The sequence below is a fragment of the Vigna unguiculata genome, chromosome 8 (assembly GCF_004118075.2).
Source record: "Vigna unguiculata cultivar IT97K-499-35 chromosome 8, ASM411807v1, whole genome shotgun sequence".
NCBI lineage: Eukaryota > Viridiplantae > Streptophyta > Magnoliopsida > Fabales > Fabaceae > Vigna > Vigna unguiculata.
In genome coordinates, this window is record NC_040286.1 from 34547756 (window position 1) to 34564854 (window position 17099).

Sequence of the window (17099 nt, forward strand, 5' to 3'; positions counted from 1 at the left end):
AAAGAATACAAAATCCAATATTTACATTACACGTTCCAACACATGAAAGACGGGTTTAGTCGATCCGCAAAAGAAAGGCCCAGACTTTTCTAGAACCAAACAACTAAATATCAAAACATTAAATTAAATTCATCTAGGAAGCACACCAACCAACAACAATAAAAGGGAAAACAAACAACAATGGTTTATTCAAAATTCACTTCTTGATTCCATACTATTCATCCACAAATTGGAACTCCATCCTTTCCTTAATCAGCAGCATCAACACATCACATAGAGAGATATGGATTTTGAACTGAGAAGAGCAAGAGAAAAGCTAGAGAAAGAACAGAGGGAGAGGAAGGAAAGAGCGAGGTTGAAAGTGCTGAAGGAAAAAAAGGCCAAAGAAGAGGCTCAGAAGCAAAAGGAAGCCCTCGAAGCAGTTCAAAGATCTCGTCGTATTGATGCGGTACAAGCGCAACTAAAGGTATCCACACCCCTTTCATTACTATCAAACCCTTTCCTTCTTCTTCAATATGTTCTTTTTTAAAGGGTAATATTGTTATTGGGTCCTTCAGATTGATTTCTGTGTTAAATTGTTGAAAACTAGAGCTGTAATACTGTAGATTGTTCTGTAGAGATATTAACTTTGAAGCAAACGTAGGTAGGGTTGGAAAATCTGACATGTGAAATTTTCACCCCTTTTGCCATCTCCAGATTTTGCATTTTTCTTTCTTGTTTTGGGCTGTTCAGTACATTATGTCTACCTTTTGCTAGGATCAGGCCTTGTCATTTGTCAGATCATGCCCTAGGTTGATTATCTCACTCCATAAATTAATCCTTGTAGTATAAGGACGAGGATAGTCAAATTTCCACTTTTGATTTAACATTGATTTTATGCTCCCTGTTTTCTACCTTTACGGTATATGGCTGGTATATGGCTGTCAAAACGCTTTCTTTATACTTGTACAAAAATGACAAATATGTGATTCAACAATTATGTTCATTGGAAAGTTCAAATTGAGTGGAGTATTCATAGTAGTCCATATTGTTTTGTGATGTGTTATGGTGGTGTGGTTGTCAAACCTTCAAAAGTGGTATATTAAGAAGAGCTAGTTGGTGTCGAACAACCGTTCACACCAAAGCTTGAGCTGTAAGCTGGTGGCCTAGAAGAGTTTAATCTCTAACATGGCCCTTTAAGCAGTAAGCTTTTGAGGGGCTCAACTAGTGAAAATAATCTTGCTAATATACGTATACAAATGTTTACCTTACCTTCCAGCACAAAATTGTGGCTGCAAATACTTCCTTTATGTCTACATTGTTAGTGTGAAATACTAAGTGATTCCCTTCTCAATTCAGGCTGACCAACAGATGCAAGAAAACCTACTTGCTGGCAGAGGAATAGTGTTTTATAGACTACTAGAGGCTGTACCCTATCAAGGTGGTGGAGATAAGATCAAGCTTCCCCCTTCTTGCTTCACCGAACTGTCTGATCAGGGCGCTTTTGATAAGGGACCCTTATACTTTCAATTGTCATTAGTTCACAAGGAAAGTTCTTCAAGCATCCAAGATATTGATAAAGAGAAACAAGGGACCACCCATTCAGGAGTTTTAGAATTCACTGCTGATGAAGGTTCAGTGGGTCTTCCTCCTCATGTTTGGAATAATTTATTTTCTGAAGGCACACAGGAGTCTCCATTAGTTGAAATCCGCTATGTTTGGCTTCCAAAAGGGACATATGCAAAACTTCAACCTGAAAGAGTAGGATTTTCTGACTTGCCAAATCATAAGGCTATCCTTGAAACATCTCTTCGGCAGCATGCTACCCTTTCTCAAGGTGACATTCTAACTGTAAACTATGGAGAACTTGCATACAAATTAAGGGTCCTGGAGTTAAAACCTTCTTCAAGTGTATCTGTTTTAGAAACTGATATTGAAGTTGACATAGTTGATCCTGATACATCTTCAGAAAAGACAGATGAACATGTTTTAATGCCACTTTCATTTGGAATGTCACAGTTTGGAACAGTAGAAGAAGGAAAGTTTGTGTATTATAAATTTTCCATAGACAATAATGTCATATGGGAGAAACTATCTTCTGGGAATTCTTGTATTGAGGTAAAACTAGAATCAGAGACTGGTGGGGGGACACTGATCTTTTTATCTCTAAACATCCTCTCATATTCCCTACACGACACCAGCATGAATGGTCATCTCATGATATTGGCTCAAAGACTTTGATTCTTAGCTCTAGAGATGAAAGCTTGGGTGTGGGAACTTACAGCATTGGTATCTATGGCTTCAAGGGAGTGACTAACTATAAAATATCAGTAGTGGTCCAGGATAACTTCAACCAAAAAGTTGGTCAGCAAGCATCATCTTCTGTGTCATCTATGGAAATGGATACTGAACAATGTAGGAACTGCAAGCATTATATACCCACTAGGACTATTGCACTGCATGAAGCCTACTGTAGGAGGCACATTGTTGTATGTCAGCGTGCAGGCTGTGGAGTTGTTCTTAGGATTGAAGAGTTCAATAACCACGTTCACTGTGACAGATGTGGTCAGGCATTCCAGCAGGTAGAATTAGAAAAGCACATGAAAGTTTTTCATGAGCCACTTCACTGCCCGTGTGGAATAACCCTCGAGAAAGAGCAAATGGTAAGCTGCACATCTCTCGTTCTTTCTCTTTTCAATGTTCTAATTCTTCTTTTTGTCTCTATATCTGCGATTCATTATTTACCGTGTCATGTGTTGATGCTATTATGTCGATACTATTATGCCTATCCAAATTTATATCTTCCTGAGATAGGTGAGTTTAATTTGTAGAATTAATCTTTGAAGTATGGAATTATACTTGTTTTTCCAACATTTGGAGAGGTTTTAGGAGATGGATGTATTTCAAACGAGCATGTTTGGCATTCCCTTTTGAGAAATTGGAAATGATTAAGAGACATGAATTCTTGAAATGTGTCTCTTCTTAATTTCCTAATCATAAGGAGTGCAGGGATCCTGAATTTTGTCTTTTGTTGTCAATTTGTATAAAAAATGACTAAGTTTTCCTTGTACTAGGTGGAGCATCAAGCTTCGGTTTGCCCCCTGCGTCTTATTACATGCCGGTTTTGTGGTGATATGGTTCAAGCTGGGAATTCTGCCATGGATGTCCGTGACAGATTAAGAGGTTTGTCAGAGCATGAGAGTGTTTGTGGTTCCAGGACTGCGCCCTGTGATTCTTGTGGGCGTTCCGTGATGTTGAAGGACATGGACATTCACCAAATTGCTGTTCACCAAAAAGGCTAATTCTGATATTTCATCATAACAGCAACTTGTGAAGGATTGCATCTAGGTAATAAATAGAAATCAAAAGAAACAGAAGGAAATTAAAGAACAAGACTGGTAGATGGCAGAGCAGAAACATCTCTATGTTCTACAATGGGCAACCGGCTGTGGATATATTTTACTGTCTCTGTTCTTGTTATTCATTATGTAGGAAATTATGATAGTGAATCACTTCTCTTTCTTTGAGGAAATTGTTTGAGATGCTGTATGTTTTACATTACCATTGTTTGTGCAGAGGAAAAATTACAATTCTTTTATAAATATTTGGTTAAAGAAACCTCTTCTAAGTTGCAATTACTAGTGTAAACTGTTGTGGGTTCTTGGATAGTAGTAGTCCTTGATTGCCTTATAAAGGTGAAAGACTTGAAACAACTCAGGTGAGGAAGAATCATAAAATCTCAGTTTTTCTTGTTCATTAGTCTCTTCTTTATTGTCTTGGAGAACGTGTCTCATGATAGTGAATTTGCATTTTAAGAAATCATATCTCAAAAGTACTAATCTAGGAATGTTATTCTAATACACATGTTTACTTGATATTTAATAATGCTAAAACAAAGTTTTTTTTTTTTTTTTAATTTAAACTTGAAAAATAAAAGTGAAAAGGAAAAACAGAAGAATGCAATGAGAGTGGATAACTATAATTGGCAGTAAACTTATTTCCGTGAAAGTATGAGATACTTATTCTGTCATAATATAGACAATTTAAAATGTGAGCATAAATTTATGCAGTATACATTATTCGTATTTCACCTTCCAAATCTCTTTATTTTCCTTTAATTTTTCACTCTCCCTTTAATCCAAATAAATATAAAATTTAAAAAAAAGAAGAAGAAAAAAGATAGAGATTAAAAGGAAAAGTAATATCTAAATATTTTATTTACTTTCGCTCTTTATATATGTTTTCTTGTCTCTATGTATTTAGATGTAAGTTAATGTGAATGAAAAGTATTCAACCTTTTGCCGTTGTTTTTATGTATTTGTCCGTTTTCTTTCTCATTTTTTAATAATTAATTTCACATTACTTATCTTTGAGTTTACAAATGAGATAAAAGTTATTAACAAAAATAACAATATAGTTACTTTCAATAAAATTATTAATTATTTCCATAAATTATTTAAATTTTGCTTGCAGCAGTGCAATGGCTTGTTCTGTCTGTCTTACATCATAAAGTACAAACATAGAGACAATAATAAATCTGATAAATACAAAGCATAGAAATATTTAAGTAAAATATACACTATATATGTATTCATAATAATCAAAGCAATCTCACCTAGTTTATAACCTGAAGTTTGTCAATTGGGTGCATTCAAAGTCTTTTACTTGGAAGAGAAGAAAATAAAGAGGAAAACTATTGTGCAGAAAGTTCTTCTCTTACATGGGGTGCTTTCAATTGGCATATGTTATATTCCATTTGCTGCTTCTCAATTTTCCTTCTTACACTTCTTTATGTAACCATCATGATAAATCTTCTTTGTTACAATTCAAAAACTCAATTAATGTCAACACTTCACATTATTATTCATGGCTTGATGTTTGTTCCTCTTCTTCCTCCAAGACAGAATCTTGGACAAATGGAACATATTGTTGTCAGTGGAATGGAATCACGTGCGACAAGTCTGGTCACGTGATTGGTCTTGACCTTAGCTGCAGTCATCTTCAAGGTCAAATTCATCCCAATAGCACCATCTTTAGCTTAAAGCATCTTCAACAACTCAACCTAGCCTACAATGATTTTTCTGGGTCTTCATTATCTTCTGGAATCGGTGACCTTGTGAATCTAGTGCATCTAAATTTATCATACACCGTAATTAAAGGTGATGTTCCCTCCACAATCTCTCACTTGTCAAAGTTAGTATCACTTGATCTCAGTAACAACTGGGGATCAGTTGATGATCCTATGCCCATGTACTTGTCTATCAGAATTGATGCATACACTTGGAACAAACTCATTACCAATGCAACTAAGTTAAGAGAGATTCATTTAGATGGCATAGACATGTCTTCTATAAGACAGAACTCTTTGTCATTGCTAACCAATCTATCTTCCACTTTGATCTCTCTTAGTCTCTCAAGCACCAACTTACAAGGGAAATTCCCAAGTGGAATACTTTGTTTACCAAATCTTCAAAAGATAGATCTTTCATCCAATGAAGGGCTAAGAGGTGAACTTCCAAAATCTAACTTGAGCACTCTGATGAGGTACTTGGATCTCTCTGACACTTCTTTCTCAGGAGAAATTCCTAACTCCATAGGCCAATCCAAGTCTTTTAACTATATCAATCTTGGTGGTTGCAAATTTGATGGATTGATTCCCTCATCATTGTTTCATCTAACTCAACTTTCTCTTTTAGAGTTATCAGATAATGGGTTAGTTGGCATGATTCCATCTACAATCACTCAATTTCCAAAATTACGCACTCTAGGATTAGCTGGTAACAAGTTAAATGGGACAATTCCAAGTTGGTGTTATTCTCTACCCTCCTTATCACGGTTGTATCTCAATGACAACCAGTTCACGGGCTCAGTTGGTGAATTCTCAACCTATTCTTTAGAGTATTTGTATCTCTCTAATAACAATCTGCAAGGTGATTTTCCAAATTCAATATTTGAATTGGAAAATCTTGTCGACTTGCGTTTGTCATCAAACAACTTGACAGCTCTTGTGGACTCTCACCAATTTTCAAAGTTAAAAAATCTAATTTTGCTTGATCTTTCTCACAATGCTTTTATCTCTATCAACTTCGATAACAGTGCTGATATCTTACCCAACCTTCGATTATTATATTTATCCTCGTGTAACATAAGTACTTTTCCAAAATTCTTAGCAAATCTTCAAAATATGGAAGAATTGGATCTGTCTAATAACAAAATTCGTGGAAGCATTCCCCAAGGATTTCTTGAGCAGCTCTTGCACTGGAAGAACATTGAAACTATTGATCTGAGTTTTAACAAGCTGCAGGGAGATCTTCCAATTCCACCCAGTGGCACAGAAGATTTTCTAATCTCAAATAATGAGCTAAGTGGTGACATTTCTTCAAAAATTTGCAAGGCAAGCTCTCTCCGTATACTCAACTTGGCTCATAACAACTTATCAGGTCACATTCCACAATGCCTGGGAACATTCCCTTCTCTTGAAGTGTTAGATTTGCAAGTGAACAACCTTTACGGAAACATACCACAGAACTTTCTTGAGGAAAATGCATTTGAGACAATAAAGTTGAATGGAAACAAGCTCAAAGGACCATTACCACAGTCTTTGGCTCGCTGCACAAAGCTCCAAGTTTTGGACTTTGGAAACAATGACATTGAGGATACATTTCCCCATTGGTTGGAAACTCTCCAAGAGTTACAAGTACTTAGTCTACGGTCAAATAAATTTCATGGTGTCATCACTTGTTTGGGTACTGAGCATCCATTTCCCATGTTGAAAATATTTGATGTATCTGATAACAACTTCAGTGGCCCTTTGCCAGCATCATACTTCAAGAACTTTGAAGGAATGAAGAACGTGAGTGACAACAAAAAAAGTGGTTCGCTATATATGGGTACTCATGGATTATACAATGATTCCATAGTGGTCGTAATGAAAGGTCGACACATGGAGCTAGAGAGGATATTGACTGCTTTCACAACTATTGATTTATCAGACAACATGTTCGAAGGAGAAATTCCAGAAGTTATTGGAGAATTGATTTCTCTTAGAGGGCTTAACATTTCCCACAATGGAATCACTGGTACCATCCCACAGTCTTTGAGTAGTTTGAGAAATTTGGAATGGTTGGATCTCTCATGGAACCAGTTGAAGGGTGAGATTCCAATGGCCTTGAGTAGTTTGAATTTTCTGGCGGCGTTGAACCTTTCACAGAACCAGTTTGAGGGAGTGATACCTAGAGGTGGACAATTTAACACATTTGAGAATGATTCTTATGCTGGAAACCCAATGTTGTGTGGAATACCTTTGTCAAAACCATGCAATGAGGATAAAAAATGGTCACCAATTTCAACAGTTGATCATGAAGAATCAGGATTTGGGTGGAAAACTGTGACAGTGGGATATGCATGTGGGATGCTTTTCGGAGTCATCTTGGGTTGTCATTTATTCTTCACTGGAAAACCTCAGTGGCTTGCCACACTTGTTGAAGTTGTGTTGAATGTAAGACTGATAAAAACAAATGGTATAAACCTTGTAAATCGCTGAGGAATGAACTAGTTTAGATTAGTTCTGCGTTTCTATTATGCTATAGTATATCTTCTAAATACATGTTTAAGATTGTAGTTTTGCTACATATTTTATGTATTTTTGTTCATTATATAGAAATATAATAATTATGTTTTTTTATTTGTTTCATAATGTAATAAAGTTGTATTATGATAGGACAAACTTTGATTCAACGGGTCTAGTAAAATTAAGATGAGTTCACAATAATATCTCTTCATACTCATGGATAACAGTAAATTAATTTATATTTTAGTTCTCTTTAGAAGCACCAATTTGGCATAATATATATAATCTAATTGACCATTCATTTGATCTTATTCATCTACTTTCAGTCTCTTAAAACCGTCACTTCAAGGTAATAATGTTTTCTTAATATATCCTTCACAATATCAAGGCATTACACTTTCAATTATTCGGGCTAAAACACTAAAATTCGTTCATTCATCAATTCGCATGCAATTCGTATGTAAATCTCGAGCTTGAGGCTCATGTATTGCTGAGACATGTTAAATATACATATTAATGATATATAAATATAAATCAAATAATTTATAACCATTTAACTTAAATATTCATTGACATATATGATAATAATTTATCAAATAATAAATATTCAATAATTAATTCGTTTATTTTATTTATTGAGAATATTCTTTAAATTTGGTCCAAGTCTACAAAATTTATAAATACAAATTAATTTTATAACGAATATTGAGTAAATTTTCATTCTCACAAACTTTTGTACATGTAGTATCGTACTTTAACTGATTTGGCGTTGAAAAATCTAATCATCATTGATAGCCAACAACTTAACAATCAACTATTATAGGTAGAATTTAACTTTTTTACCTCAAGAGATTTACATTCTTTTGTGATAAAAAAACTGATAATATTTATTTTGATACAACACTTTTAGGCTCTAATGAAAATTTTAGATTTACATGCAAAAAGTAGTTTGAAAAAAGACTATCAAATTAATATATTCAAATTCCATAAAATGGAAGAAAATAACAAAAGAAAAAACGGAAAAAACTACGCTGTACCGACTTGAGCATTTCCATCAATCCAATTCCAACTTCAATATTCCCAGGCCTTCACAAACATGAATTAAAAATTTAAAAAAGTAATTTTTCCCTAATACGAGTGACATATCATATAAAAAAATAATAATTAGTTCAATATGATAAATATTAATTTTTTTAGTATAATAAAAAGTTAATTTTAATATAAAAGTTATAATTCAATAAATTTTCATAATTAAAGTAATTAAACACGGTATTTAATATTTAGTAATTATTATTACATGTGTATGTGTTCATTAAAAGGAAATATTCATCATTTGAAAGAATCTTAATTTTAATTATCTAAATTTAAAATCTTAAATAGTTTCTCCAATATTAATTTTATATTAATATTGTTTTTTGATTGAATAATCAGGATAATAATTATTAAAAAATATTTATTTACTTATTTTAATTTTTAACAAAATTTAAATAAAACCAACCAAATTAAAATTGAAATTTTCTTACCAAAATAGAAATTTTCTTCATTATACTAAAAATAAATATTCCAATATCAGCTATCTACTATAAATATAAGAACTCAAACTGGTAGGGATATTACCCAAATACCCATACTTAATTTTTTGACAACTGTTCAAATAGATGGATTTTAAGTCATTTCCATTTTTATTGTTCCATTTATACCCATTAGCTTATTTGAACAGTTGTACTTAGTCATGGTCTTTTTGTCATTGTATTGGTGGCATTGCTGCTTTACTGATGTACCCCAGCTTTAGTTTTGAAGAGGTGCATCTTTAATGGCAATTTTGTCTTCTACTATAAATATAAGAACTCAAACTGGTAGGGATATTACCCAAATATCCATACTTAATTTTTTGACAACTGTCCAAATAGATGGGTTTTAAGTCATTTCCTTTTTTATTTAATGGATTGCTTTACCAGTTATAAAAGTTACGTATAAGGTTTTAGTTTTGTTCCATTTTTTAGCTAATCTATTATAAAAAATAATGTAATTAATTATTTAATTTTTTATATTATCAAATTCATTATTTAAATATTATATATAATTGTAGATAATTATGACACTTAAATATAATTATTTAAATAATTTTTTTTTAAAATATAATAATAATAACATTAGTTTCTTTAAAGAAATTTAGGAAAAAAACCTATAAAAGATTTAAATATAATATTACATACGAACAATAACAGAAATTTGAAGATTTCAATATAAAAATAAATGAACCAATTCATAACATATAATAATAAAAATTAATGTAATCAGATTTTATTATTTATACTAAAACTAATAATATCATAACAAATATTTATAAATAATTATACTTACTTAAACACTTTAATCATATAAAATTATTGTTTTATATATGTAATTAATAATATATTATTATTATTATTGTTAGTATTAATAAATATTTATTATTATTATTATTATGTTTAACTAAATATTTTTATAATTTCATATCACCAATTCATTTTAAATATTGGTTTAAGTTTGATGTCCATGCTTTTGTTTTAACATCAACTTCATGTTTTATTTAGTAAAATTCGTAATGCATAATATACTTACATATTTTTAACAACAAAACGATTCGTTTATACGTATTTTATTTTAATATAATATATAATTATACATAATTATAATACTTAAATATAATTATATAATTAAATTATCTATTTAAATAAATTAATAATTACATTAATATTTTTAATACAAATTAAAAAGGAAAAAAAAATTCTAACCACACAATAATAACTAATTAAAAATATTATTAAAAACTCAAATATCTTAACACGCACTACCATTTCATTAATTAATGTTGTTTTTTACATCAACCAAACTAAATCAAGAAAATACTATAAATAATTACTAAGATCAATTCAAAATATACAATCCACTAAATTTATTACATTAATTTTAAATAAATATTAAATTATTATTGTTATAAAAATATACACAAAAATTAATTTAACTTTCTTATAATTTTAAATTTAAATATTATATTTATAATAAAATATAATAATAACACGTAATCAAATTACACATTTTTATTTTAGAAAATATAATAAATATTTGTTACTCTTCTTCACATAATTAAAAAAAAAAAAAACATCGACCCGCACGGGTCAAGATCTAGTTTATTACCTAAAAAACTTTCAACTAATTACAGTCAAAGTCTGCTTGGTGCGAGAAACACGGGAGAAACTTTTGGAAATAATGTAGGCTGACATTTAAAGTCTGAAGACCATAACTTACTTTTTGACAATGGAAGACTTACGCGGATACACAATGAAAGCATAAAAGTGATAAATATGTTTTTACTTTTTAATTTTAATTTTTTTTCAAAAGTTTGAATCAATTTTATTTTTTATTTTCAAAAATTTGTGAATTTAATTTTTTTATTAAATTTTATTAAATTTATTTAATATTTTATACATGTTTCTCATATAATATTGGAGTAAAATTATGTTAAATAATATAAAAAACTTAAATATTATTATAAAATATAAAATGTAACAAAATTTACTTAAAAGAATTCAATTCATGTGTTTTTAAATTGAAAAACTAAATTAAATTAAAATTTTAAATTTTGGTAAAAGTTAAAAAATTTAAAATATATTTAATCCTAATAGTATTCTGATATTATATTTATTCTTTACAATTTTTTTATTATATTTTCATCCCACATCATAAAATTAATATTTTTATTTATTTAATTCTTAAGACTCTATTATTAATTTTTAATGAAATATATTAATCTATTTAACAAAATAATAAATTAATTATTTTAACAACAAAAATGCAGTTTAAATATCAACTTTTATTCCTATCTTGCACGTTAAAATGAACGCTGTAATTCTTTTATTTATATAACAGAGGATCCTAATTTGTAATATTTATAATAAATATATGATTTATTTAATTCTTAAGATACATTCCGTTAATTATATATTTTCTAAGTGGGTTCAAAATCCAAATTTAGGTAGACTGATCTGGTCACCTACAGATATTGTCCAGTCAAATTTTATCAATTATTTTTATAATCCATAATTTAATGTTTTAATAAGTTTATAGTTAAAGTAAAAAATCATGTTCAGTTCTGTTCTTAATAATAAATTACTGTATTTTCTAGAAAAGAAAAATAACTATTTATAAAATGACTATTTAGACTGATTTAAAATTTGTATTGAAACTTTTAATTAACTAATATGTAAGAATTTTAAATCAATAGCTTATAAAAACTAAATTCATAAGTTTACTAAAATTCATTTTTCAATTTAAAATTAAAATTCAACTCATTTGTGTTTAGATAATTTTATGAAATTAGAAAAATTTGATAATACCATTACTGTCATTACAAGAAATATAATTATTATCTATGTTCAAAATTCATAGGTAATAAATAATTTTAGTAAATAATGTTATTTACGAATAACCTTACCCACGAAGCATAAATAATAAGCTCATAAACAATTTTATTTACGAAATCTGCATTAGTATATAATTTATCTACAAACTTTATTTACAAAATTAAGGCATAATGTACGAAAATATTCGTAGAAAAAATACATTTAAGTGTATCTACAAAATATTTCGTAGACGATTTATTTACGAATTATTTTGTAATTTACAAAATATTTCGTAAATAACTTACTAACAAAAATCTTAGTAATAATTATCTTAAAAATAAAGAAAAATAGAAAAAAAGTTTACTGTGACTCAAATAATTTAATTAATGTGAAAGAAGAGAAGAGTTATTCCTCTTGACATCCTCGAAATTTCCAAGGAAGAAAATACAAGTATACTTCACTTGAGGTTACCAACTTAAACCCACAAAGATGTAAATATTGAACGTTTAACAGTTTCGAGATGGATAGGTAAAAGTTTAAGTGACATATGTGATGGGAAGATAACGGGAAATGCACTTCAGAGTTACTTAATCATGAAATTATTGCCACATGATAGCTATCATTAGATTTTATTAATAAATATTATGAAGACAGTGCCGAGGCCTTCACCACAGCCTCAGTCACAGCCATCGAGGGGAGGTGCGAGGCCACAGGTGGCGGGTCGGGTGTACGCTGTCACTAGTGCCGAGGCAGCTAGATCAGGTAACCTCATCATCGGGTCTTGTGTGATAGCTGGTAGGAGCTTGCATGTTCTGTTTGATTAGGGAGCGATACATTCTTTTGTGTCAAAATCTAGAGTGGTGGAATTGGGTCTTCCGGTGAAGGAGCTCCAGTATGACCTGGTGGTGTCCACACCTGCTTCTGGGTTGGTCAGAACCTCGACCGTGTGTGCTAGGTGCAAGATCGAGGTTGAGGGGCATGAGTACAGGGTAAATCTCATCTGTTTGCCCTTGGTAGGACTAGATGTCATCTTGGGGATGGATTGACTATATGCCAATCACATTCTCATTGACTGCAACGAAAGGAAAGTGTTGTTTCCTAGCTCAGAAGATGAAGACCTGTTGGTGTCCTCACAACAGGTGGACAAGGCAATAAAGGAAGGGTCTCAATGCTTCTTGATTCTGACTCAGTTATCCGTGGAGACTGAGGATGGACCCATGGAGGCGCCTGTAGTGGGGGATTTCTTAGATGTGTTTCCTGAGGATGTGCCTGGCCTACCCCCTACTAGGGAGATAGAGTTCTCCATTGACCTGGTGCCAGGAGTAGGGCCAGTGTCCATAGCACCCTACAGAATGGCTCCTGCTGAGCTAGTGGAGTTGAAGAAACAGATTGAAGAGCTACTAGAAAAATAGTTTATCAGGCCGAGTGTATCACCTTGGGGAGTGCCGGTGTTACTGGTTAAAAAGAAGGACGATAGTTCCAGACTCTGTGTGGATTACAGACAGCTGAATAAGCTAACCATCAAGAATAAGTACCCTCTGCCAAGAATTGACGACTTGATGGATCAGTTGCACGGTGCTGCAGTGTTCTCCAAGATTGATCTGATATCAGAATACCATCAGATTCGAGTCAAGTCTGATGATGTGCAGAAGACCGCTTTTAGGTCCAGGTACGGACACTACGAGTATGTGGTGATGTCGTTTGGTGTGACTAACGCCCCCGTTTTGTTCATGGACTACATGAACCGAATCTTCAGGCCATTCCTGGATAAGTTCGTGGTGGTTTTCATAGATGACATCTTGATTTACTCACAGACTCCAGAGGAACATGCGGAGCATCTGAAGATAGTTCTGAGCATACTGAGGGAGAAGCAGTTGTATGTAAAGCGGTCAAAATGTGAGTTTTGGATGACTTCGGTTCAGTTCTTGGGGCACATGATCTCGGCTCAGGGCATAACAGTGGATCCGTCTAAGGTAGAAGCTGTGCTAAATTGGGAACGCCCTAAGTCAGTGACTGAAATAAGGAGCTTTGTGGGGCTGGCAGGTTACTATAGAAGATTCATTGAAGGATTCTCCAGAATAGCAGCACCCTTGACCTAGTTAACCCGCAAAGATCAACCTTTTGCCTGGATCGATCGGTGTGAAGAGAGCTTCCTAAAGCTAAAGCAAAAGTTGACTAGCGCTCCAGTGTTGGTGATTCCTGATACCGGTAAACCTTTTGAGGTTTATTGCGATGCCTCTCATCAGGGATTGGGATGTGTTCTGATGCAAGAACGGAGAGTGGTGGCCTACGCCTCACGACAATTGAAGAATCATGAGAAGAGCTACCCCACACATGACTTGGAGTTAGCAGCAATGGTGTTTGCACTAAAGATCTGGAGACACTATCTGTATGGTGCACAATTCCAGGTTTTCAGTGACCATAAGAGTTTGAAGTATCTGTTTGACCAGAAAGAGTTAAACATGAGGCAGAGGAGATGGATGGAGTTCCTAAAAGATTTTGATTTTTAGTTGTTGTACCACCCGGGGAAGGCGAATGTGGTGGTTGACGCCTTAAGTAGAAAGGCGGTCCACGCATCTCACATGATGGTCAGGGAGTTGGATTTGGTGGAACAGTTTAGAGATATGCAGTTGCAGGTGGTGTTAGATGAGGGAGTCATTAGATGTAACCATCTCACTGTGTCTAATGATTTCCTTAATCTGATAAAGGAGAAGCAGCCATCGGACCCCAAGCTACAGAGGACAGTAGAGTTACTTGGCACTAAGAAGGCCAAGGATTTCTTGATGGGAGGTGATGGGGTGCTGAGATTCAGGGGCAGGGTTTGCATACCCGAAAACTTAGAGCTGAAAGGTATGATTCTGGAGGAAGGGCACAAGAGTCGTTTTAGCATGCACTCAGACATGACTAAAATGTATCATGATCTGAGGGAATCGTTCTGGTGGTCGGGCATGAAGCAAGATGTTGCTCGATATGTATCGTCATGTTTAACCTGTCAGAAGGCTAAGACAGAGCACCAGAGACCGGGGGATGCTTCAGCAGCTTGAGATACCCGAGTGGAAATGGGATAGCATTGCTATGGACTTTGTCACCCATTTACCTCGAACCGTGAGGAACCACGATGCTATATGGGTGATAGTAGACCGTCTCACCAAGAGTGCCCATTTCCTAGCAGTAAACTTGAGGATGTCTATGGCGAAGCTAGCACAGTTGTATATCGGTGAGATCGTGAGGTTACATGGTGTACCATCGAGTATAGTCTCTGATAGAGACCCACGATTCACCTCCCGCTTCTGGCAGATGCTGCAGGATGCCATGGGTAGCAGGTTGGTTATGAGCTTCGCTTATCACCCTCAGACCGATGGGCAGTCCGAAAGAACCATCCAGTCCCTTGAGGACCTCTTGCGGTCGTGCGTGCTGGACCATCGGGGTGCGTGGGACGAGGTCCTGCCGTTGGTGGAGTTTACATACAATAATAGCTTCCACACCAGTATTGGCATGACACCTTATGAGGCCCTCTATGGCAGGAGATGTAGAACGCCTTTGTGCTGGTATTAGGACGGGGAATCAGTGGTGGTGGGACCAGACCTTCTGAGGCAGACCACTGAGAAGGTCAAGCTCATACAAGAAAGAATGAAAGCATCTCAAAGTAGACAGAAATCATATGCGGATCAGAGGAGAAGACCTTTAGAGTTTGAGCCAGGGGACCATGTTTTCTTGAGAATTACCCCGACTACTGGTGTGGGAAGAGCCATCCGCCAGAAGAAGTTATCTCCTAGGTTCGTCGGTCCATACCAAATTCTGAGAAGAGTTGGACCAGTGACATATGAGATCGCTCTGCCTCCTCCCTTGGCCAACCTCCACCCAGTGTTTCATGTATCACAGCTCAGGAAATATGTGCCCGACCCTTCCCACGTGCTTGAGATGGAAGATCTGCAGATTAAAGGAGATCTTACGATAGAGGTTCAACCTGTTGGTTTAGGAGATATCCAGATGAGGCAGCTCAGAGGGAAGTCCATCAAACTAGTCCAGGTCATCTGGGACAAGAGGACAGGCGATTCCACTTGGGAATTGGAAGGAGATGTGAGAGAGTCATATCCACACTTGTTCTCTGGTAAGTCTCAATTTTCGAGTCGAAAATTTTTGTTGTTGGGGAGAATGCAACACCCCTCTTTCCAAACACAGAAGCCAAAACCCTTCCCCTCTCATTTTCTTCTGCAAACTCAATTCTTCTCTCTGTCTCACCTTCCTTACTTTCGATCAGATTCTGGAGAGGAAGTCACTCTTGAGCCTCCTGCTGCCTCCACTCATAGCCTCTCATCACCTAGGTAAGTTTCCCTTGCAGCTTCAAGTTTGATTTAGAAATTCAACTCGAAATTCTGCTTCCATTCCGAGTCTAACCCAGTGCTCATCCATTCTGTGTGATTGGATGATGAATTCTCCTAGGTTGGGCTGAGGAATTCTGCTCCCCTCTCCTAGATTGTCTTCCTCCAAGCTTTAAATCAAAAATAGGTAAGGGAAGCTGACTTTTCAACTAGATTTCATGTAAATTGTGTTTATGAATGATTCAATTATGTGATTGTGTGTTTAATTTGTGTTTTGGAAACTGTTTGTATGCGAATTTGGATGGTGGATGGTTCTGGGCGAGATTGCATGTGTAGAACAGATGAGCAATTCTGGTATTTTCGCCTAGGTGAGCAACTCTCGCCTGAGCGAAACTACCAAGATGAACACCTCTGTCACTGTGTGAAATCTCGCCTAGGCGAGCTGGACTCGCCTGAGCGAGATGACTTCTCGTCTAGGCGAGCCAGTTTAGCCTGAGCGAGAGTTCGCCCAGAACTTTTAATTCACCACTGTACGAGGTCTCGCCCGGGCGAGAGCAACTCACCTAAGCGAGATAGATTCTCTAGCTTAGGCGAGACCCTCTAGCCTAAGCGAGATTCCCTGCAGAAGATTAGTTTTCTCACTGTTTTTATTACTTGATTGCTAGATTGATTGCTTTAAGATGATGATGGTTGATATTGTATGTGATCCTTATGCATGTTAGACTGTGTGATGGAATTGAGTATGAATTTGATGTGAAAGGGAATATGTTGGAGTTAGGATTTCAAGGGAAATCATAAGGAATGTGGTTTAGTAAATGTAAGGGCATGAGGACTCAAATTGGT

At 34.4% G+C, this 17099-nt stretch overlaps 3 protein-coding genes across 3 annotated transcripts; all 3 read left to right on the forward strand.

Moving 5' to 3' along the window:
* The first annotated feature begins 96 nt into the window (after positions 1-96).
* LOC114194413 lies at positions 97-3597 on the forward strand. Its single transcript, XM_028084607.1, is given in 4 exon segments — positions 97-466; positions 1339-2122; positions 2125-2642; positions 3054-3597. Coding segments are annotated over 4 exon segments (1713 nt in total). The 5' UTR covers positions 97-283; the 3' UTR covers positions 3282-3597.
* Positions 3598-4609: 1012 nt separating this feature from the next.
* On the forward strand, positions 4610-7522 carry LOC114195148 (receptor-like protein 7). Its single transcript, XM_028085539.1, has one exon. It carries the CDS (start codon positions 4700-4702, stop codon positions 7520-7522), a length of 2823 nt encoding a protein of 940 aa, XP_027941340.1. The 5' UTR covers positions 4610-4699.
* A 5056-nt stretch (positions 7523-12578) lies between these two features.
* Positions 12579-13346, forward strand: LOC114195149. Its single transcript, XM_028085540.1, has 3 exons — positions 12579-12748; positions 12791-12923; positions 13074-13346. Exons 1-3 carry the CDS (start codon positions 12579-12581, stop codon positions 13344-13346), a joined length of 576 nt encoding a protein of 191 aa, XP_027941341.1.
* Positions 13347-17099: the final 3753 nt, after the last annotated feature.